This window comes from Condylura cristata, unplaced genomic scaffold, assembly GCF_000260355.1.
Source record: "Condylura cristata isolate star-nosed mole 26May11 unplaced genomic scaffold, ConCri1.0 scaffold00007, whole genome shotgun sequence".
Classification (NCBI taxonomy): domain Eukaryota; kingdom Metazoa; phylum Chordata; class Mammalia; order Eulipotyphla; family Talpidae; genus Condylura; species Condylura cristata.
The window spans coordinates 18022198-18044605 of NW_004567108.1; the positions used below are offsets into that span (position 1 = coordinate 18022198).

General features: G+C 35.0%; 2 protein-coding genes across 2 annotated transcripts in view; one reads left to right on the forward strand and one right to left on the reverse strand.

Moving 5' to 3' along the window:
- The window catches only part of OSMR (oncostatin M receptor), a 41212-nt gene extending 37280 nt beyond the window's left edge, over nucleotides 1–3932 (forward strand). The window contains exons 15-18 of the mRNA XM_012721891.1: nucleotides 189–356; nucleotides 1221–1302; nucleotides 1780–1852; nucleotides 2186–3932. Coding sequence (XP_012577345.1) covers nucleotides 189–356; nucleotides 1221–1302; nucleotides 1780–1852; nucleotides 2186–2710 — 848 coding nt within the window. The 3' untranslated portion in view covers nucleotides 2711–3932. The remainder of the gene's footprint in view (nucleotides 1–188; nucleotides 357–1220; nucleotides 1303–1779; nucleotides 1853–2185) is intronic.
- Nucleotides 3933–6864: 2932 nt separating this feature from the next.
- Nucleotides 6865–22408, reverse strand: part of RICTOR (RPTOR independent companion of MTOR, complex 2) — a 101537-nt gene continuing 85993 nt past the window's right edge. Inside the window, exons 32-38 of the mRNA XM_012721873.1 lie at nucleotides 19231–19408; nucleotides 18377–18461; nucleotides 17409–17642; nucleotides 13187–13342; nucleotides 12742–12865; nucleotides 11379–11517; nucleotides 6865–11270 (exon numbers count right to left, since the gene is read on the reverse strand). Of these exons, the coding sequence (XP_012577327.1) occupies nucleotides 11196–11270; nucleotides 11379–11517; nucleotides 12742–12865; nucleotides 13187–13342; nucleotides 17409–17642; nucleotides 18377–18461; nucleotides 19231–19408 (991 nt within the window). The 3' untranslated portion in view covers nucleotides 6865–11195. The remainder of the gene's footprint in view (nucleotides 11271–11378; nucleotides 11518–12741; nucleotides 12866–13186; nucleotides 13343–17408; nucleotides 17643–18376; nucleotides 18462–19230; nucleotides 19409–22408) is intronic.

Here is a 22408-nt window from a genome sequence, read left to right on the forward strand (position 1 = left end):
AGTGTGATAAAATTGTAGTACATTTTGATGGTTTCCAAGATGTCTGTCCTGAATCCACAGAAGGATCATTACTCGGTGTTCTCACAGAACTGTACCATACCTTCAGTACTTGTTTTCCTCAATACTCCTCCAGCTGCTCCATACTCTTAATAATTGTTTTCCTTGAAAATCTTTTTTTAAAACCATAGATGGTACAGTCTGTTGCAAATACATAATCAACAACCCGGATCAAAAGACATTCACCATGAAATACCTGCAGCCGGAAACCACCTATCAGTTTCTCGTCACCCCGTACACAAGTGTTGGCAAGGGACCCCTGGCCTCTTTCACAGAGGTCACCACTCCGGATGATCATTGTGAGTTTTCCAAATCAAAACTCTTCCTCTAGAAGTTCCAGGGAAACGAACAAATTTCACATGCAGTTGCCTTGGACTTGGTCTAGATCTTTCTTTTTTTAACTTCTCTAGCTTTCGTTCTCTGTAAGCTTGTTTCTAGATGAAACTCTTCATCACACCCATGCACGTAGAACCCCATCACCTCCAGCAGATGTGTGCAGCTGGTCTGACTGGTGAATGAATAGCTTGGACATTTCCTCTTGCCAATCTCTTTATCACCGTTATGTACGTGTGTACAGGAAAAAAGGATGTACTGCATGTGTTAATAGAAGTGATCTACACTTTGAAAATTGCTATGATTAGTTTCCCAGGCTGGTTCTCCAATACATTATCAATCCATAATTTATCCACAATTTTAAAGCAGTGTTGTAACTGAGCTTGAGGGCAAAGTGATCTTTGGTGGAGCAAGAAGAGTGTTTCTTCTTGCCCTGAGGTCAAGGTCCTCTTTGTGCCAGCTGCGGAGGGGCTAGCTTGTGCACATAGCCCATGCCTTTCTCTGCAGAGTCCTCCACTGGCCCTGGGCATCTACCCCATCTACCCCAGATCTTCCCTCCCTTACAAAACTCCAACAATATTACCGCCCCTTTACCCCCAAATCAAACCCTCTCCCTTCCAGGGCAGCCAGGTGCTGGGGATGGGGAAGACAAGAAGGCAGATTAATATATTGAACAGAAATGTGTTAACATGTGAATGACTGTCAGCCTCCGAGCCCTCTCTGGGCAACTGCATTCATAAAAGAGGGTATTTACCAACCCAACTGAATAATCCACTGGTAGACTTTAAATTAAAAATGTCATTAAAAGACCTCTTTTTTTCCTTTTCCAGCTCATATACTGCTCATATACATATTCCTCATGATTTTTGGGGTTGTGGTGATCATCATCATATGCTCCTTGGAAAGCCAGTGGTAAGTATGTCAGGAAAATTATATTTGAAAAGAAAGACAAAGAAAAATCTCAAAAGGGGTAAGATAAAAATCACACTAAATAATATGAACAAAGTGCAATAAAGGGCAAAGGAAGCTTAGATGAGAATATGATTTATTGAACAACATTGCTTTTGAGGTCAATACACAAAGGAAATGTAACCACCTGAAAAGACTGCAAAACTTGTTTAATAGCAGTAACTAATGCTGGCATTTCAGCTGCACGCTTGGCACGGTGCCAGGTGTTTTAGACCTAGTCACTCACCTAAACTTCAAACCACCACCAGAATTAATTGAGCTGATGAGAAAATTCAGGCATGGGGGGAGGGATAAGTAGCTGGCTCAAGAGGGTAGTAGATGACAGAGCAAGAACTAGGTGCCAGGAGTTTGACTCCATTGTTCTTGATTCTAAATATTCCACTATATTGCCAAATCCAGTCTAATTTTCACTTTTTCTAGGATGAAGGAGAAATGCTATCCTGACATTCCAGATCCTAACAAGAGCAGTGTCCTGTCATTGATAAAATCCAAGGTAAGTGCCAGGAAATCGCCTGCATGCCATGTACCTACTAACGCCTCCTCTGGGGTTGGGCTGTACTAACCATCTTTCTGAGACCGCCAGGGGAGGACAGAACAAGAGCCATGACTTCTCCCACAGCCGTGCATTCATGGAAGCAGAAGTCCAACTCCTCTGTTATGGCAGAAGGAACCCTTTGTTTTTAAAACTACCTGCACTCAAATTGTGACCAGCATGAAACAGGAAAACTGAGGCTTTTAATGAACTTCACATATTTTAGATACTCTAATAAAACACACACACACACACACACACAGACTAAACTTATGTTTTCTGTCTCTATTCCAGAAGAATCCTCATGTAACAATAATGAATGTCAACGACTGCATTCCAGATGCTATTGAAGTTATACACAAGTCAGAAGAGAGTAAAGCACAGTTCTTAGGCATGAAGAAGTCACTCACAGATACTGGACCTTCTACGCCTGCCTACCTTTACCTCCTCCCAGCAGAAAACTCCTCAGGACCTGGACCGTGTGTCTGTTTTGAGAACTTCACCTATAATCAGGCAGCTTTTAACTCCAGTTCTTGTAACCATGTCCCAGTATCCCCTAGAGCCCCACCAAATCAGCTGGAACTATTGACTGCACCTGAACCGTTACTAAAGGCACTAGAAAAAAACTACATGAGCTCTTTGGGAGAAACCCCAGCTGGAGAACCTAGTTTGAATTATGTGTCCCAGCTGGCGTCACTCTCATCTGGAGACAAGGATAACCTCTCAACAAATCCCCCAGAGCCAGCACTCTGTTCGGAGTATAAAATGCAAATGGCCATACCTTTGGGTCTTGCTCCTCCTCCTCAGACGGAGACCTAAGAGTACGCCCTCCATTTCCCTTCCACATCAAGGTGAACACTTGCTGCTAACCAGCATCCTCACTTCATACTGACGCTACACACACACCACGGAAGCATGGCTGACACCATTCCTTCATCACCAGATATCTGGGTGCTTATTTCCAGTGTGCTGTCAGTTTGCAGGTTTCACTTACCTAAAACTACCACAATCTTGACAGCACCCCAGGTCCAAAAGCCATGAAACCAAAGTTCTGCAGCAGGTTTGCTGTAGAAATGGCAGGATCGTGGGAAGAAGTTTGCCTTGTTTCGGTGTGTTCCAGGCCCTGTCCACTACATACTGGGGAGGGTGACTGTGGGGCTAAAGATTCACTTTCTACTTAGTAAGCTCCCATTAAATTTCACCCTTGTGTTCACGATAAAAGGGAGTAGATTTCAGGCTTTAATCAAGGCTGCAAACTTGTTAGTAGCTCATCAATTGTCAATGCTCATTTAGTCTGGGTGTTTATGAGCAAGTCACAGATGCCTGAAAATGACTGAATTTAGACTTGCCTAGATGTAATAAAAACTTGTAGTTCATTGATGCAGTAAAATTCTGGGGACACAGATCTTTTTGAGTAGGGAAGATGTGAGCGACTCCTAAGATTCCAGCTCACTGTTACGAGTGGGACTGGCAAGAACTCCACCTTAGTGTCAAGACAGTAACACTTCTTTGTAAACACCAGTCTTCTAGCATATTTTTTTTTACAACTACTTTAGAATAGAAGAGGGAAAATATATTATTCAGTCATCCCATTCAAATTTTATGTTTCCCTCTTTTTTCTACCAGAACGATAATACAGACATTTAGCATCTTTTGAACTTTGAAATAGGTTTTCTGGGTCAAGCATCATCTTCAGGATCTCATTAATTATCCTAATATGCTAATATAATGAAGCCTCATTGTTGGACACCATTTAGACTTAACTAAAAAGTTACATGGAGTGGGAGAAGGCAAGTACATACTAAGCACCAGGTACTCAATAGCGCTGCTAAATGTTAGTTCCTTTCTCTTCCTTTTGCCCATCACCCCTTAATGTTATTTATGACATTTCTAAACCAATACAAATAAGGCTTCCTTTTTGTTTGCTGACTCCCGTCAGTGTTGTAGAAATGACTGTGGTGCTAGCAGTAAACACCAGAGAGAGGCAAGCAGAGTGGAGAAAAAGGCAGTAGGAATGTAAGGGAAAGAGAGGAGAGGAGCTGGGAGAGGGGGGGAGGGAGGGAGAGGACAAAGGAGAGCTAACTATACTCATATCAAACAGGACTTCTGTTCAGGACTTCAAATTTCTCCTCTATGTCTAAGCCGTTTGCTGAAAAATCGGTTTAGGTACCCCTAATACAGTCCAAGTGAGTCTCTTACTAGTTTCAAGAAGACTTTGAGGCCAGTATTGTCATTTACACTCTTAATGTTCCTTTGTAATGTTGAAGTTATAAATGGACACGAACTATCAATGATACTGTAAATAGTACCTTAGATTTTCTGTAAAATGTAATCCACAAAATGTTGAAGTCATTTTTGTTGCAACTAGCCTTAATTGAAATTTTCATCACTACATTTTCTTTATGAACTGAAGACTTAACAATTAGTACTATGACAAATCACCTCCTGAGTTTACTAAAAATGTAAATTCCTGGGTACCTATTAAAACCACCTAATCAGAATTTCTGTGAACCAAGAATCTATTTTCTGCAATCTATTTTCTTGGCTCTCAGGCATTCTGATGCACACTCATCTTCCCAGACTCATTGACCTAAGCCAAATGAGGATGGCTTCCTGAAATACAACACACCAAGAGAAGATGTTGGGCTATGTAACTGCATCTACAATATCACTGTGACTGTGTCTTGGCTATAAAAATAGTTCCATGTTCATAACCACCAAATAAATCAGTATTTAAAACCTTAATTTTCAAGAAAATGTACCACTTAACAGCATTGTTTATGAAGTGTTTTTTCAGTGACTTTGAAATTTGTTTTTGTTTAAACTAGGATAAAACAGTTTCAAAATGCATGAAAATACAGTAACAAGTGCCTATAAAATAGCATTAGCTCCAGTACCTACTAAGCCAGGGATGTTTCAGCCCATCCATACTCTTGACAACTTCCCTCTTGCTATTATTTTGAAGTCTTAAGACCTAATCTGTAAGTACAGATTAAGATTTGCGTTTCTCTAAATAGATTCTACTTTCTCTAACAGTCATTCATAATATCTTTTTAAAGAATCATATCTGAAATCAAATTATTAGTAATAGTAATCCCTCAGAAATCATCAGGCTATTTTGATGGTGGGCAGTATTGTCACTGACACACAAGTACGTATTATGGTACTTACGTAAGTACCATGTAAGCCTGGAGCCCTCTTCAGTTGCATTCCAGGTACTGCACCTGGGACTTTGTCAAACAGAGCTGTTGACTGGCCTAAGTGCTGGCTGACATTCCAAACTCATTAATTCTAGTGGAACTGATGTCCACAGAATGTGTATTTAAGAAAATGAATACTAGACAATATCAAATATTTCTTTTAAAGCCCTGTGGAAAGATAACCTTTCATCTCATTTACAAAATATTAAACATTTGAAATAAAGCAGAACTTTTAAAACCCTGAGATGGCCTCCCTGGTGGCGCAGCGGGTTAAAGCACAGCACTGAGAAGCCAAAGCCACTTCCGCATGAGTTTGATTCCCGCCTGCCCCAGAAGTGACCACATGGCGTGGCAGACCTCTCCTGTCTCGCCCACTGCTCCCCTCAGCAGTGTACTTCATCCATCTGCCTGTTCTGCTCCCCACTCTGTCTCTGGTGAAGCCTCTCGCCGCCCCTGCACCCCTGGCCTGTACCCCAGTTCTGTATGCATAAATAAATCTTTTAAAAAAAAAGCAAAAAAAATCCCTGAGGTACACAATAGTGGATAGAAAGCCTTCAGAATTAGTAAACTGATATTTAACCACACATCAAAGCATACTCAATTTAAATTCAGTGTAAATCCAAATCAAACTCAAATGTAGTTGTCTTAGTCCTCTAAGATAAGCATTAAAAAATACTCTAGTATATATATGTATTTTTAAAATCAACTCAAAGGGAGATGAGAGACCCAATGACAGTGGGATGTGGGAGACTTTCGGGAGTGACTAGGTTATGATCACTTATACAGGACTCAGGCCCCCATAAAGCCAGCACAAAGCCTCCTTTTTCCAGAGAAACACCCAAAAGTCTGAGACTAGGAAGTGGGTCCTCACCTGACCACACTGGTGTTCAGCTCTTGAACTTCCAGCCTGCAGAACTGTTATATTTCTGCTTTCCCTAAGATATCCACTAGCTCCTTTATCATTCTTTTCAAAGATCAGTTGTATGATGATGAAGGGTGCTCTTTATTTTTAAAGCCAACTACATTTAATGCTGAAAACTTTGTGAATGATATCTGTAAGTGGAACACAATGGGAAAAGTATTACACAGAAATGTACTTAAATTAAGACCAAATTATCCAAAATAAATGCATTTCTGAAAGTGAGACATGTTAAACGGCTTAAACAGCTGAAAACAGACCTTATCTTTGACACTGAATTTTATTCTCCAGACCCTTATGGTATTTCATTCCCCTTATGGTATTTGCTTTTCCACTAGGTAGTAGTAGGTTAGTGAACTACTCAGGACAGTTTCTGGATGAAAAATCAAATACCTTACACAGAAAAGTCACCATCCCAGCATCATTACTTATACTGTATATTCATTCTGAAAAAAATTCCAGAAGTGTTCTAAAGATAGATCCATTGTTCCAAATCTTTATAATGACCTGTAGTTAAAAAAATGAGAGTAACGATTAAGTAAAGGATTAAGTTATAAAGAATTTGCTAAAAGGAGTGAAACACTGGGAATTGCAAATGAGCTTATTAAACTAGACCATCATCTGTGGTCCCTCAAAGTCCCTTTTCCTGCAAGTATCAACATCAGTGGTACATGAGGCCAATCAACAGGTGGAGTATTTTAAATTTTCAAATAGAACAACACAAATTTAAGAATTTTTAAGTACATTTTATTAACAATGTATCCCTTTGATAAGATTATGCTTCAGGAGGCTTTTAATGCCCTTGACATAAACTGTACACATATACAATAACAAGAGAACCAAAAAAAAAAAAATTTAAGAATTTTTAAGTACATTTTATTAACAATGTATCCCTTTGATAAGATTATGCTTCAGGAGGCTTTTAATGCCCTTGACATAAACTGTACACATATACAAAAACAAGAGAACCAAAAAAAAAAAAAAAAAAAAATCAAGGTGAGCAAAACCATTTGGGGACAAACCTTATTTAAATTATACACAATGAAATATTCTTACGGAAAATATATAAATACTTTTTCTTTCTATGTTACAGTTATACAATATAAATCAGATTTCAATGTCTGTTCAGTGACTTACAAACACCAGAACCTCCAAATATGTAGCAGCGTATTACTAAATTAAAAAAAGAAAATCATGTGGTTAGGGAGTATTAAGTCAGAAATTTTTTTTCCCCCACAGTCCCTTACCACTTTCCAAACTAATTTACACCATTTCTCTTACAATGCAGCTTTAGGATTTCTGACAGGCCAGTAATGGATTATTTTTCAACTACTATTTATGAAATTTTTTATCCCTACCCCCTCCGCCCTAAGACTTTGCAATTTGTGCTAGCTCAACCTATTTAGTGGCAAAAGTACAAGGTATACTTTTTTGGCATAAATTATATCTTTCAAATTAAATATTTTATAAAGAAAGTCAAACAAAATGTGCAATTTATGCATGCTGTGGCACAGCTACCCACCTCCATTACAAAAATACTCTAGAAGGGGAAAAACCCACATTTTGTGTGAGTCATTTAAAACTAGTATGAATGAAAAATACCCCGGGAACCTGGAACTAAAATAAAGAGTGCCTCTAGAAAGATTCTCACAGATTTTAATAATTTGATAAGCTCTGCTATTAATTTCATGGTATGCTCTTACTGTAGTGATACTTTTGAAATTAAGTTGGTAATAATGCATTTCCTAAATGGGTAGATAAGAGACCTTTTCTAGCTTCTGTTTTGGAAAAACTGGAATGTCCTTCTATTCTAACAGCTCATCTTAAAAAATTACCTCCATTAATTCTAACTTTTCTGTTTCAATGAACTGTGATTGTGAGACAAAACTGGAAGCATAGGACAAAAAGGGAAAAACCTTACTTGCGAAGAAGCACATTTCCCAAAGCTTATCTCATACAAAATTGCGCCTCATTCTTACTACGCAAAAATAACTGCAGTTACAATTTGGATGACAAACTATTTGAATGTTTTTTATTGCTTCATGATCTGTGCTTTAATTTAATGTGGGGGTAAAGGTATCCTTTGAACAGAATGAAAAAAAATTTAATGTAAATAGCAGCAGACAAATGCTAATTAAGCACTGACACTGCATTGTACACTTTGCCAATGAGACATGCACAAAATAACTCAGTTTTAATTATCTCAAGCTCTGGATAAAAGAGCTAGAAACTGCTTATAGCCACCATTACATTATGTTGTTAAGAGTAAGAGTATATAACAAGGAACGTACCTCCAATGAATTTCTCTTAAACGTCAACTGTCTAACAAAATTGCCCTTATGCTATCAATGTTTATTAGAAAATCTTTTTTTTTATTAAAGAGGTCTTTTTCTCCCCTCAAGTCTACTTAAACATAAACAAAAAATAAAAGTATTTAAGAAATTTTGGACCATATTTCATAATACTAAATTTCTAATTTCCTTAATTTTACTTAGTCTTGTGAAGCTAAAATCTGTTCTTGAAAAAAAATTTCAGTTAGAAATGACAATTCACAATTAGAAATTCACAATTTACAACCAGCACAACTGCCCAAATTCCTCCAAATTATTAATTACCAGTAGTACAAATTTTTATGGACTAAGATTAATTCTAAAATCTTGAAAACCTACAGTATCGATATTATTTTGGTATTCTAAATCTGGTAATTTCTACTATTTATAGGTAATTTTTTTCAATTATTTTTATTATCACTGACACATCCCTAATCTTTTCTGCTATGTTTTAAACACCTAAATTAATCACTTGGCACTGCATGTGAGCATTTTTCATCACTAAAGTCTACTTTTATATAAACAAGTACTTAAAGAAAACATATTAGACCTGTCAGTGAAACATGGATAAACCAAATAGCACTATAAATTTAAGTACAGACATTTTCCCCCTAAATTTTAGTGATAACCACAAAGTTCTGAATGTCTCCCCAAACTAAGTGCTATAGGCAAGTATTATGATGTATACATACATGTCTTTTTAAGTAATAGTCAAAAAAACTGTTCAGGCTAATAGTGACAAAGACTTCATTTCAGAATGGATGACGAAAGTAGGGTCCAGGTATGGGGATGGTTGTGTGTGAACAAAAAAAAAAAGAAGAAAATAAAATTGCTGTTAATTTTTGAGATATTAACCACAGATTTTATATTCTATATTAACTGAGGTAGTGTTTAAAATGAATGTCTAAAATATGTTAATCCCATATGAATAAGATCACTACATTACCTCCTTTGGAGTTTTAAACCACTATTTGGTCTACTATCTCTGACATTTGGTTCTCTGGAAAGTAGATTAATCATCCAAGACCAGAGACCAAGGTGACAAAAAAAAAGTTCTTAAAAGTACTGCTGACATTTAAATAAACACTTGTGTTCAGTAATAAATTAAAGTTAAAAAAGTATTTGCTATATCTTCAATTGAATTTTATGAGAGAAAATCTGAAGAACCACTTTTCAACATAAGCAGCAGCTTAGAGCCCTTATCTGCTTTGTTATAATGTAAGTTGCTACACAGTGCACATAAGAACAATTCACTGAAGTGCAGTCAAAGAGGTGTTATGAAGTGAGATGAAATGCATCATCCCAATTGGAACTTTCAGTGCTAGTAAATTTAAAAAAAAAAAAAATCTATGTGAGTTAATGTTTTCTAGTTCACAGGGTTCTTTACAGAGATCTCAAAGAACAAGTCCATTTGAAAAAGAATCTATAACATGGGAAAACATTTATCAATGGACTATGACTGTGTCAAAGCTGATGTGTAACTGTAAAAATGGTATATGCACATGAGTTAAAAAGGGTCCTAATCAGTCCAGCTGGATATTTTTCTATGTATATATAGACCTCAAAAGAAGATAATCCTTTCATTTACAAACATTCTAGTGATGTTGACCATGCTACTTTTATATACAAATTTGCATATATGCTTAATTTCTGTAAAGATTTCCAAATATCTTTAGACATATACAAATTAAACAAACAAAACCTTGCCCTCATCAGCTTAACAACTTCACAAATGTGACAAAGGCAATTACTGTACTCATAAACTCACCTATCACTGCATTTAGTTTGTGCAAAACAAGAACACTGATATAAAAACTAAATTACTGCTACTTTAAAATTTGGTATTTAAGGCTTTTCACTACAATTTTTAACCATAGTAAGTTTCTCTAATGATTTGTAAAAAGGAAATATGGCTCTTCTTTTCCCATGGAATGTGTAAATTGTAGGCAAACTTATCTTTTCCTCAGGAGATCCAAAGTGTTATTTAATGCTTTCTTTTGCTTTAGGTCTAAATAGTGCTTGTTCAAGTTCCTGTTTAAAATGATGATATGGGAAGCTGATGAAAGTAGATGGACTGAAAATATATGCATTCATGAAGAGAAATACTTTGAATTATAAAGTGATTTTGTGATTTTAATCAGGAACTGTAGTGAAAAACCTTAGTTGGTTCAAATAGCCTAAAACAACACATTGCAACAAAACTGAAGAGATGGAAAACAACTAAGAAACTTTATGCAAGTCTAGTAACAAAAAATAACTTATAAGTCCCGAGTTGTTGAGGCTCTTCTTTTGCTTTGAGGTTATGAACCTCTGAAGTAGTGTTATAAACATTAAGAAAAACGTGGAAGGGCCTGGATCCCCCTCTAATACCAGCAGTTACAGCACACTCCACTGTGGTAACAGGATGTGGCCTCAGAGACACTGATTCCTGGTTTCCAAGAATTAGTTAATAAACAAGGCATCTTTAGATTCATCCTAAAAAAGGAATTCAGAAATAACTGTGGTGGTTGCTTCTGCAAACCCTATTATTGTTCCACTTAATGATGCATTTAAAATGAAAAAACTAGAAAACCTCTCCAGGTGTTCAGTGCTTCGCTCTTGCATACAATGGAACTAAAACTCTTTAAAACTGTGGTAATGAACAGTGAAGCCCCAAAAGGGTTCAGTGGGGTAGATAGGAAGTCGTTTTGGTTAGAGAAGTCTGCAGTTCCGACTGTCTATGTACCAGTAATTGTTGGAACTGGATGCAGAAGATACCCCTGTATTTGTTGCCCAGGCAGTCAGCATTTTCTGAGGCTTTTTCGGAAATCCACAAATAGAATATAATATATATCTATTAAATCATAAATATGAGGTCAGGATTCAGCAGATGTATCAACTATAGGTTGCTTTGGTGGTATTGCCAACACAGCCTCTGCTTCTTCATGCATCTAGGAAACAAGCAGTAAGTTGTTAACATCGTTCTAGTATGTACACAGGTATAATTTGTTTCAAGTGAAACACAAATGGTTCTTGGTTCAGAAGAACATCCTACTTACTTGTAAAAACTGTACATCTTGAAATAATTCTTGTATGAACCTCCGACAGGGAAGTCTAAATGTGCAGTGTGACAGCAAATGGGAAACCTCAGAATAAAGGCATATATCATCAAATGTTTGAGGATATTTCTCCTTAATTCTAAAATGAAAGGAAAGTGTACAGTGTGATTAAAAATTGTAATAACAACTGACTATTTTTTCGTGAAAGTATCAATTCTTAAAGCAGTTTTTTTTCCTCCTTCCAGACACTGATATGGAATAATTAAGGTGATAGCATAAGAATTCCAATTATTAAATATTCATGCCTCACATTTAAGAAATCTTAAATTCTAGGTTCCCTGTTAACATGGCCAAAATCAAAATGCTTCCTAGGAGCTAGAAATGTCTTTTTCACAGGCATAAGTAATTGCAAAAATCAAAATTTACCAGTTAATAATGATGCAAATGTTCCCAAAATTAAGTTTTAAATTTTTAGACTTAGGCTAAAGTTATTAATATGCATGACTGAACTACCTTACTTCATCTTTCACCCTTCAAATAATTATTTCAGCTAGGACAGCAAGCATCAGAGACAGCTGTGGGATATGGTGGGGTAGTATACAAATAAATACTCGTTACTCCTAGAATTTTCTGATCAGGAGGTATGCAATGGGCCTAGTTATCTCTGTTATTATTTTTTAAAAGCCTTGCTGGAAACTAAGACACAGTTCTTCTGAGGACTACTGTTCTACGTAGTGAAAATCAAAGATGTTAAAGATTCAGTCTGAATTTTGTTGTTATAATTCAGAAACATAAAAATACTGTAATTTTAATGTGAAAGAACAAAAAAATGGGTAAAATTAAACCAAGACATTTGTTTTAGATCAGTCAATTTTTCTCAAACTTTTTAGTTTTAGGGATCCATTCTTTCTTAGAAGTTATAAAGGAGGCCAAAAGCTTAATTTCTGTGGTTTAGTTATTGGTAATTACCACATTAGAATTAAAATTGAGAAAATTTCAAGGTATTTATTAGTTCTTTAAAAAGATACACACTATTACATGCTAACATAAGTACAAAAAAATTTAATGCAAAAATGTTATTTTCCAAAATAATAAAAGCGAGAAAACTATTATTTTTTACACTTTTGCAGCTCTTTGACATCTGGCTTACTAGAAGACAGCTGGATTCACATATATGCTTCAGCATTCAATCTGTTGCCCATATTATTTTGGTTGGAAATATATGGAGACTATCTAGTCACACAAAATGCCACGCAGTTGAAAACTACTGATGCAAGCTGGTTAACTTCTGGGTTAGGCCAAAAGTTACCTTTTTCACTATAAAAAGCAGACCAAATCATATTCATGCTCATAGTTTACTTACGTTAAAAGTCCAGTTTCATGACATTTAGTTGAAACTGAACTACTCAAATTAATGACTAATCTTAGAACTTCTTTTCGAAGGAGTATACGGCACATTGGTGTATCATCTGGAATTGTTTTAACACCTGAAAAGATTAAAATACCTTATTTATATTACATAGAATAATGACTATAATTCATGGGATCTGTTTTTAAAGTTTACCTAAAGAACTAAGAATGACATAAATTGTACATGATCTAGCTATCATTTGAGGAACACAAGTCTAACACAAGCAGACTGCTAAGGAGTGTAGACACTAATGGCTGATACAGGCACAAGAGCTGCCTGCTGACCTCACTAATTCTGGCCTATTATAGCTTTGAGACAAATTTAACGTTACTTATTAACAACAAGAGAATTACTACAATTTCACTAAGAATGCTTGGACTTGAATATGGAAACTTACCCAGGAGTAATTCTGTGCTTTTGGTGCTACTGGCTGAGCCTTCTTGAGACACTCCATCACTACATCCGGAAATCCCTGAAAACTTAGAGGGAACCACTTCTAAAGGATTATGGATAGTCTGCTCACACCAATCAGAATATGGAATGTCTTGAAGGTCTGAAAAAAACATTATTTCAATTAAAGTATTATAATGTTTTAAAACCTATGCTGGTATTTATATTATACTGAGCATGATTACTTTTAAATTTCTACTTTTCAGAAGCTATTTTCCATGAAATTTTCAAAATAGAGTGCTTAGTGAAATTTGTTAAATTCTAAAGATATTTATACAAAAACTTTGTTATTCTAAAATTACAAAATATGAATATGCGATTAACTAAAAATTTTCAAATAAAGATGCATAGCAAACAAAAAGTGAAGATACCTAATGAATAGAAAATGAAGATAACATATTAAATTTACTTCCCAGTGCTTGTACCCCAAATTTAATAAATTTCTTTATAGGGAAATGTGGTTAAAAGTTTTAGACATATGCACACACACACACACACGATTTCAGCTTTTTTTTGCTTTTTTTTTTAAAAAGACACTTACTTTTTTTAAAAGATACCCCAGAAATGGGGTACAAGCCACAGGTGCAGGGGCCATGAGAAGATTCACCAGAGACAGAGTGGGAAGTAGAACAGGCAGATCGAGGAAGTACACTGCTGAGGGAAGCAGCGGACGAGACAGGAGAGGTCTGCCATGCCATGTGGGTCACCTCTGGGGCCAGGGATGGAACTGGCACTGAAAGGGCTGCAGCCAGCTTGCAGTGCTGCGTCCTCACCTGTTGTGCCACCAAGGAGGGCCCTCTTTCACTATTTTAAATTGTCTTTCATGTTCTCTAGGTGTTTAAGGAGACCAATACAATAGACATTTTTTCCGATTTTTCTCATTTAATAATCACCAATAGAAAAAAAAACAACAGAAGTTGATTCCTTAAATTTATTAATTTACTTTACTACCTACAAATTGCTGAATAACTGCCTAGTGGGATTTTAAAGCTAACTAAACATCTTAGTGTTATTATAAATGACAAACTTTTTGTTTTAAAGTTTTTCTGAGCATTTAAATTAAATTATGAGAACCATGGAAATCAAGACATTTTTCTTTATCCTTTCAGGTAATGATATTGGGCAACTGACTCCATAAGACACTGGTACTATAAGAAATACTGTACATTCGTTCCAGATTCAGAGAGGGGAAATACAGCCAGAAAGTGAGCCAATCTACTACTTTTTGTACTGCAGCACAGCATCAGAGTAAAGTTCTTTTTTAAAGTCCAGGAAACTAGGACAATGTGAACACATACCACCTCTCTCCATGTTGTTTTTCCACATACACCTCATCTTACCTACAACAAGCAGTTCCTAAAGTTACTATTTATACACTATTAACAATGAGCAGAAAGAAGCCCTATTATTTTAGAACAGTTTTAAATTTTGGTCATTAAAGACATCATGTATCTGTAACATACTTAAAAGTAAATATGCTATTTAAATTATATATTTAAAAATAAAACTATTACTAAAGATATGCAAAATAATCAGGTAAGAGATGCATGGTATTTCAGACCTAGTTGATAAGCAGGGCTATCTGAATTTATGAGAACTTATTTCTAAAATAAACACCTTACTGTAAGTTGATATCTACAGAGAATTTACTGAATGCTAATTTACATGCTATTAAATGCCAACATAATACCAAAGAGTATGTATTATTATGCCTATTTAAGACTTACGCAAACACAATAGGCTCTTTCTTTTCCTATGTAGTTTCTACCCACTCCTTACAGTTATCAAGGGATAACTTTGATCTTCTTGACCCTATCTTTAATAGTTGATTTTTTTCGTTTCTTTTTCTTCTTGTGGTAATGTTTTCTCTTTCTAGATGGTATATGACCTAAAACTTGTAAGGTTTCCTTTTTAGGCTGGTCACCTACACTAAGGAATATGTGGTAGTATATGTAAATTAGACCCAACAGAAATGTGTAATACCAAACTTTCCGAAGCACTTTGTCTGGCACTCTACAATCATACAATGCATAAATATCTGGGAAAATGCCAGAAAATAAAATACTACTAAATATACTGTTCTAATAGTCTCATTTGAGCAATCACTGACACTATGACCACTAGACTGGAGTGAAATTTCTTGTGTTTAAGTGTTGATACCTGTTTAAAATGCAAGTTTTGTGGTGGGGGATGAAGTTTGAGATTCTGCATTTCTAACAGGTGCTCAGTTGATGCTAATGCTGCTAATCCACTAAGGGGAGCAAGGGCTGTGCTCCACCTATTTTTTTAAAACCATCTTCTTCCCCTTTCTTCCCATTCAAATATGTGTTTTTAAAGTCTCTTACTTCTCAATCTAATGCCATCAAAAGACCTATGCTTAATACCATTTTATGTTTAAGCTTTATAGACCCTAGTCTTCTCTTCATTAGTTTGTATTCATTCTTTAGACCAAAGTTCAATAGTAACTTCTAAAGAAGTCTCTCTTTCTCTTTTTTTTTCAAATAAATATTTTATTTATTTATTTTTGTGTAGGAATGGGGTATAGGCCAGAGGTGAGGGGATTCACCAGAGAGAGTGTGGGGAGCAGAGCAGGCAGATCTACTGAATACATTGTTAATGGGAGCAGTGGGCAAAACAGAAGTCTGCTATGCCAGGTGGGTTAGCTCCCTGGCTAGGGACTGAACTCAGGACATCATAGTGGGCCTTCATGGTGGCAGCACTGAGACTTAACTTCTAGGTCACCAGGAGCCCCAAGAAGTCTCTTCTTTGACATGCATATTTGGTTATATTTTCTTGTTAATATCATACATAATGTCTGATGGCACTAACTACAAAAGCAGTATACTCACATTGCATTGACCAAGTAACCAATCTCTTTCCCCACTGGAATAAATTAAAGCTCAAAGCATGAAAAAATACCTTTTTATTTTTTTTCCCTCCTACAATTGTTTTTTCTACCAACTAGTTTAAAGTTTTACTGATTCAGTGACTTTTTAACACTTAGCCTCCCTCCCTCACATCTCCGAAATGGATATAATTTTCCAACTAAGTTATTCACCCTCTGCTGCTCCTCAATCTAACACCTGCGTTAAGTATAAAACAGTATATTAAAGCTCCTTTGTAAGTGTTTCATTATGTACTTGTTGAATGAGTAAACAAAGAAGCAGAACTTGGAACTAAAGCAAAGCAATGTATAGCCAAGTGATTTTAAATAGCACCTTCTTTACTGTGTACCATACATTAGAAGAATACTTTCAAAACTTACACTCACAGAAAATGGAAGTACACACATAGGGGCCATGGACAAGGCTGTTCAGTGCAAAATGCTGAGCCCAAGAGTTTGTGACCCCATAGTGTCTTTGAATCATTGACGGGGTTAATATCTTCACATACCTATCACCTATCAGTGCTGTTAAACTATCAGCTGGGAAGTTCTGAATCAGAATAACAAGAAGAAATTTGGAAGAGTGACCCAGAAAACTTTGGTCATCATAAGGCTTTTCTGAGAGTGGCAAAGTGGTACTCACCAAGAAAAGGTGTCTATGCTAGTATTTCAAACACATCTATACTGATTTAAAATTGGTAATACATATCACTTGTTGAATCATAAAAAAAGCTGAATCTGAGTCCACTTTATTACCTCACTCAACCAAATACATACTTAATGCCTACTCTGGAAAGCAGTACACAGCTAGATATTAGTAATAGAAAATAAGACCATATCCTGAAAGAATTTCCTAAATGGAAGTGAAAAAGAACCACCAAGCAATAATTATGAGATCCATGCACAAAGGACAAGAGAAAGGAGTGTCAATATCTAAGATAGTCAGAGAGAGCATCACATATAAAACACTCTGACACTTAGGATGAGGCTGACTTACTAAACAGATGGTGTTTGTCTGTGAATGAGCAAGAGGAGGAATATGAGGGAACAGCAGGGAAAACACATTTTTCATGCCTATAATCACCAAAAAGAGCATAGTTTGTTAGAAAATTTCAAATCAGTAATGGTATATATCTGCCATCTCTAACAGGGAGTTGTTGAGAGATTGAATTAACGCTGAGATAATAAGAATGGAGTCAAAAGAATGATTAATAGGGCTGGCAGATGACTTATGACTGAAGCAGATTCAGATTCAAGCATATTCATTTAGGATATAAGCACTCACCTGAATGACTACATATTGCACTTAGTTGGTTACTGGGTTGGAAACCCAGAATTTCAATACAGACACAATAAAGGCAGTTGTCATCTGTATGTTCCTGTAGTCCAGTGTCTTCTGTACTTTCTAAGAACAGAGAAGCATCTGAATGGATTGAATTCATTATTTCTGTCAGACTCATCTGTTGTCGGAGCAGGTGAAAAGAGTTTTTCACAAGACCTCCAGTTCCAGAGGGAAGACCTATACATGAGTAAACATAAAACATAATAAAGATAGCAACAATTACAACTCTTTTAGGTATGTAACACTGTGACATTTTTTAAAAGAAAAGGTTAAAGCCAACACTCTTATGACTTAAAAATCTAGGAAGGATAATTTTATTTAAATAAAGTTGTAGATATGTTTACATTATTTTAATATGAGGTTTTAAATATAAAATAGAAAACTAAGATTAGATAATTAAGGCATCACATCGATTATCCTCAATATTTGTATAAAGTATGAATTCTGAGTCTAAAGTATTTTTCTGAATTTGAAAGAATTCTGTGTACTTATTTAAAAATCATGAAGCTCTGAATTTGTGAGTGATATGCATATACTTACTAAAATATTAGTTTATATCAGAGATGATTTATAAGTAGGTATTTTTTGTTTCCTACCCCAAAATAGCTTATTCTAGACCTATGAAGATTAGTATTTCAATTTTTTCATCAATTACTTTTATTGAAAAAGAGGAATTTATCTTGCTTTGTCTTTTTGAGAGGCTGGGTACATAATTAGAAAAACATGTTCTAAGGCAAAAAGAATATGGCTTAAAAAAAAAACAAAACTGGTTTAAGTTTAAAATGACTCAATTGTTTTGACACAAATTTTAAACTGATCCAAAAACTAAGTATACCTGAGTTTTTAATGTCATCCTACTGAAAGTTCTTTTTAATTAACCTTCTCTTAACAAGAAAAAATGCATGTATTACCTCCTGCATCATGGGCAAACACTCTTGTACCTCGGTCATCAAGTGGAGGTATGTTTTTTGTCTGAAAATATGGAATATCCTTTACCTAAATAAAGTATAAATCATGGTAAGTCTTGTTGTAAAAAGCCCACTTTATAAATATTAGCAAAGTGAAATGACATTTAAAACAGACTTATTATAGGAGATGAACCTATAGCAAAACTTTATTAAAAGACATATTATCAAAACTTGAGAAAATATCAAATAATCCTAAAAGTCCTATCTATTCTTGGTCACTTAAATGGATATTAAAATAACCATTTCAGCTTTTACCTATAATCTCTTTAGACATTGAACAAATATACATTCTAATACTATCTTCCATGTAGAAATTGTAAATTTCATGTGACTAGGATGACCTTACATGTCTGCATACTTTCCCTGTATGGGCTAAAACGGATAGAAGACTGAAAAAAAGGAAAGGGAGACACATTGCATACCTCCAGTTGGCACGATGTTCTATATACATAATTATTTATCAGTTAAACATAAAAACAATCAAAGACTCAAATGTGACAAAAAGTAAAGCTAGAAAGTCATAAAATGTGATCAATTAGATAATGATGAAGAAATCAAACAATATCCTGATTTAATATGGGAAGGAATAATGTTCTAGGGATTGAGAAATTAAAGAGGATAGACTAGTCCAGAAAGGCTGAGTAATTTTCATCATAAAATTTCTTAAGATGAGTTTGCCTTAATAATCAGTTTCACCTGAAATTAATTTTCATTCTAAATTATAATTCTAGTAAGTAGTTATATAATATGAAAAAAAAAAAAGGAAACTAACTCATATGAAACAGAATTTATAATACCTGGAATATATCATTGATGTCTACTGGAAGAGCAAGACCAATATAGTCATCTGAGCCACCGTATGTTGCACTGGACACCATGGATCTCACTGAGGAGGATCGTTGCAGGGTATTTTGATTTATAGGACTTAATAAATCTTCTTTATCCAATGAAGCATAACTTAAAGCTTTCATAAACCTATAACATCATAAAAACCACCAATGATTACCTTAATCTGTAATATTAATGATATAAAAAATTCTAATAATATGCAAGTATTCTATACTTGCATACAAACTATAAAAGGGCTACTAAAAAGTAACAAGCAGTGCCAACTTGTTTATTGAGAATTCTCGTAAACCTGAAAATATTCAGCTATTACAGATAGATATACAAAAGTTCATAGGTAACATTGACTGTTGCCAAAATCACCTGCATTGGTCTCCCTGCTAAGTTGAAAAAGAGAGCAGTTAATACACCTTTCAATATCTAGAAGTAAAAAAGAAACTGACTTCAAAACTCAGAGGTATCATCTAGACCATTTTACAATCACTAAGACTGCTAGATTTGCTTTTAGAAAACTAATGGCATGTCTATTAACTCAAAATTATTTTTATGAAAAATAAGATTACTTATGCTTTTCGTTGTAATGATTTTAATGATAAATCAATATAAGATTTTTGAAGAGGCAAAACAGCAATGGTATAATCATTTGTAAATATTACTAGCAGCATATGAAGCACTGATATTTCCTCAACATGCTAATTTGTAACTCCATTACAAATATGATACACTGGTATTTCCACTAGATGCATTCTTCCCATACAGATTGAAATCTGTGCAGCAGACATGCTCAAATATTTGGCATGTTTTGCATATAAAAGGCACTATGCAAGGTTCTACTGTATATGTATGGCACACTATTTGGAAACCTATGTCTCATTTCAAAGATGCTACTGTATCCTGATGCTATATAAAAAAAATTGCTTTGTAAAACACACATAACAAATGGTTCATAAATAGCAGCTATTAATACTAGCACAGCATAATCTCAAAAAAAAAAAAACTAATCACAACTGAAATATTGAAATTTCACATAAATAGATCAGTGGTTTTTAACTTATTATATATAAAATCAGATTCCACAACACTCCTCAAGAACTACTGGAAATGGGAGGAGGGTCATAATAGAATTAATTGCCTTCCCAGTCCCAAATTCAACCAGAATAGTTCCATTTTTAACTATTCTACATATTGCATTTCCAAAGACATGTTTTTATGGGAGGAAAAGGTTTATTTACTTAAAAAGCAATATTTAAGAAGCTTAAAACCACTAATCCAGTGCAAAATCCACAAGATAAGGCAATTGAAGCCTAGTTACTTCAGATTTCATGAACTTTACTAGATTATAACGTAAGCAAATTGAGAGGTTGGCCTGCCTTTGTGCTGGATTGATAATAGTTTGCAAAGCTGTTTAGTTCTTGACAGATGAGAGATTATCAGAGAATTTATTAGACTTTGCCCAAATTCATTCACTTCATGCCTGCAGTAGTGCTCACAATTAAGAATTCCTACATCAGTGTTTTTTCTCATTGATCTAAGGAAATATTGCAGTGAGGTAATGATTTTTAAGGTTGTTACAACATTGTACTTTTGAAGTTTTACAAAAACAACTGAATCCCAAACTATTGTTTAAAGTAAATTTGTAGTTATTTTCCATCATTTTCATGAACCAAAGGATAAAAAGAAAGAGGCTAAAATCTGGGAACAACCTAAATGCCCAAAAATAGAAGCCTAGATCAAGAAGATATGGTGTATATATACCCAATGGAATACTACACAGCAATAAAAAAGATAACCATCCCCTCTGCAGCAATATGAATGGAGTAGAATGGGGTTATATTCAGTGAAATAAGTCAGAAGGAAAAGAAAAACATAAGGTGGTTTCATTTATAGGAGGAATTCAGGGGAACCAAATAAAGGACCAGGGTGGAAAAAAGGCAAAACTAGAAGGCAACTATAAATTGGAGACATTCAGCAGGAGAGAGGGTGGAGAGGGCTAAACACAGATGGGAAGAGCACATAAGACTATGATGATGGGCCACTGTGACTTGGTGGTGAGAATTTTATGGGGACTACATAAGAGAGCAAAATCAAAAGTTGCGCAAAATGAAGTAAAACATGCATCTTTATATAAATATGAAAAATAGAAACAGATGACTAATGTCAACACAATTTTTTCCTCAACTGACACATATTACATAGTAAGACCTAAGTAAAATTTGAATAAACAAAATGTTGCAAGTATAAAATTTTGTTATACCTTCATGTCTCCGTAGAGTCTGATCCAATTTCTCTTGACTGCTTTTCCTTGGATTTTTTTTTTTTTTTAAGATTTATTAATGCAAACAGAACTGGGGTACAGGCTACAGATGCAGGGGTGGTGAGAGGATTCACGAAAGACAGAGAGAGCAGCAGAATAGGCAGATCAACAAAGTACACTGCTGAGGGGAGCAGCAGATGAGACAGGAGAGGTCTACTATGCTTGGATTTCTTTTTCTTATTTTGCCTTCCAAGTTAAAAATATGTCTTCAGCCTTTATAATGCCAATAACTTGGGATTTTACTCTAGGAATAAAATTTTTAAATACCTTCCTATTCTAATAGAGAATATAGGAAGTAAGATCCTAAGAACTCAGACTGGTCAGGGACTAAGTTATTTGGAGTAGACATTTTTTTTTTCTGGTTTATTCTTATGAATATTTAAGGACTAATTTTTTATCTTATGCTTTAATGAATTTGAATGTCTACTTCATTGAGGTGTAAAAAACTTAACTGTACAATTCAGAGTTAACAGCACTTTGGTAGTATATCTATTTCTTTTGTTGTGATTTATTACTTATTACCTCTGGTGGATTACTACCAGAATATTAAGGTCTTTGAATTCTCAAATACTTCTATAGTACAAAAGTCTCCTCCTTTGTTGCCAATTTTATTAGTTGTCCTTTTCTGTTAGAGTATGTCTACCTGTAGAAAGTTCTAATTGTTGCTTCTTTAAGTCTCAAAACCTGATATTCACACTCGATATAGTATCTGTAATGTCTGTATGTAAGTCAGAGGTACTTCCTTGTAATTAATTCATGAACTAAAATGCACAGATTTACACTGGTGAGTTAACAGATTTATCTGGTTTTGAGAT